Raw genomic sequence first — 2,318 nt, forward strand, 5'->3', positions numbered from 1 at the left:
CCTGATGATCTTCCAATAAACAGCTAGAAAATTTGTGATCTTCCAATAAACAGCTAGAAAATTTGTGAACGACAAAAGCGGTGAAATGAAGCAAGGTTCACATGGATCTTAATATCTTGGAACTGTTGGCAGATATACCCATTAATAAGCATTTCAATAAATGGTAATAAACATTTCTTGTGTTGCTATTACGATACAGAAACAGTTCCAAATTATATTCACCATCAGAGTACGAACTCACTGTGATAAGTTTAGTTACAACGCAAAATCTAAAACGAGAGGGCACTCGTTTTAGGTTAATGCGAGAGCCCTCCCGTTTTGTAGGGTACGAGGAAGGAGAGGGGAGATCAGAAACCAAAAAAGGAAAAAAAATCAAAGAAGTAATTCATCCAATGAAGTAACAATTCGGTTTGTTACTTCGACCACCTCCTCTTCTTCTCCGATGAGCACTCCGGTGACCTCCTCTTCTTCGCCGGCGACAAATCCATCTCCGGTGAGATCCCCTTCGTATTAGGTTTTGGGTTAGGGATAGGGTTTCTGGTTTTGGGGTTGGGGAGAGCATTGGTGGCTGCGGGATCTAAAGGGATGGCCGGGGGAGGCTGCCGGACCGGCGGCGGCGGCGGTGGTGTGTGGGCAGGATGGTGGGCAGCAGCGGCGCCGCCCGCCACGGCGATGGAGGAGGCTGGTTGGGCAGGGCTGGTGGCAGGGGCATTGTGGCGGCGGTTAGGTGCACACCGACAGTCACGTGGGTGGCGGATCCGGCGGTGATGGTGCCGCCGGATCGGGAGGGCCAGTGTCCGAGGTGGGGGACCTCGTCGTGATGAGGTAGGGCGTCGGATAGGTGGAAGGGGAGGGGGAGGACGAAGAAGAGGGCGTCGGATGGGTGGAAGGCGGAGGCAGGCAGGGTGTGCCGCGGGGGCCTTACAGGTGGAGAAGGTGGGGGAGAGGGATTGTGTGGTGGGGGCGACGGCGCCAAGGGCGGCACCGGAGGCCAGGCTGGTGGGTTGGGCGAGCGGGCGGGCGCGGTGGACGGGACGAGATGCGTAGCGGACCGAGGAAGACGACGATGATTGAGAACTCGAGCGGATAAGCAGAAATTGGAAATGCTTTTGACTCTGCTGCCTTCTGGTCTACTATTAGTTCATATCAGTGTCTCTTTCTCTAGACTCCAGATCACATGTGGTCTATGCCTCAGCGCCACCTCCTCCCACTTTCCATTCTTTTTTCTTTTTCCTATGTCTAGTAAACAGGAAAGCTGAAATTGGAATTTACAGTAACCCCAATAGAAATCACTATATACAGTAAACCCAAGTCTGCAATGTAATAATAGACATCATCCACAGCTTCACATGCTGTACGTTCCACGCTACCGTCCACCCAGCACCGTCTATGAGAGGCAGAGGAAGTCGGCATGACCGCATGACTCACTGGTCGCTCGTGACTCTCCGGACCCATATCAGAGTCACAAGGTCCCAGGCTATCCAGCTGCCTTCCCAGACGACGACGCAGCTAGATAGACTCAAGATTTTACTCATGGCGCCCGCCAAGTTCGCCACCATTCTCTTCGTCGCCGCCGTAGCCTGTGCCTTCGCCATCACCTCCACCTCTGCAGCTACCGTCACAGCGCAGAGCTGCGCGGAGCAGATCAAGTACTTCACCAACTGCCTGGCCCGTGACGAGATCCGCCAGCAGTGCTGCATCGTGGTCGAGAACGCGAGCTGCCTCTGCCAGCTGAAGCAGGCGGTGGCCGTGCCCTGCATCCCGCACCGCCGCCACGGGCACCGCTGCCCGAGGAACGTGGTTCCGCCGGCGGTGCAGATGGCCGAGCTTCAGCGCCTCCCGTGCTTCAAGGGCCTCAAGTGCTTGCGAGCTTAGCAGCTAGATCGTGCATGCATGTATGCTTCAGTGCTTCGTGTCCTTGTTCGCTTGTTGCTACTGTTTTTTTCAAATTCAGTACCTGCTGAACTTTGCAGTCTTCATGTAGCCTTCTTTTCGATCTTCGTTTGTCAGTGTCGCACTTCTTTGTTGTATGAATAATGATATGTGTGTACTCGTGACTGTTCTTAAGGGGTAGAGCATAACGAGTGATTTTATTTTGTCGATCCCGTGACTGCCTTTAGCCACCTCTTCTTACTGCCATTTGTTGCAGCCGTAAGAACACGTCCAAACCATGGTAGAACAACAATTGGTCATTTGATAAAATTCTTGAGGAAAAAAATGAATCATCAGTCACCTGCAAATAACTCTTGGAGAAAGTCTAAACTCTAGATTTGTAGTGTTTTAGCTGTGGTGCTTTCTACTAAAGTGCTCTCAATAAA

General features: G+C 52.2%; 1 protein-coding gene across 1 annotated transcript; it reads left to right on the forward strand.

Annotated features, from left to right (window-relative positions):
- The first annotated feature begins 1,402 nt into the window (after positions 1 to 1,402).
- On the forward strand, positions 1,403 to 2,093 carry LOC117836754 (uncharacterized). The gene has a single exon (XM_034716241.2). It carries the CDS (start codon positions 1,420 to 1,422, stop codon positions 1,873 to 1,875), a length of 456 nt encoding a protein of 151 aa, XP_034572132.1. The 5' UTR covers positions 1,403 to 1,419; the 3' UTR covers positions 1,876 to 2,093.
- The last annotated feature ends 225 nt before the right edge of the window (positions 2,094 to 2,318 follow it).

This window comes from Setaria viridis, chromosome 9 (genome assembly GCF_005286985.2).
Source record: "Setaria viridis chromosome 9, Setaria_viridis_v4.0, whole genome shotgun sequence".
In the NCBI taxonomy this organism is placed as follows: Eukaryota; Viridiplantae; Streptophyta; class Magnoliopsida; order Poales; family Poaceae; genus Setaria; species Setaria viridis.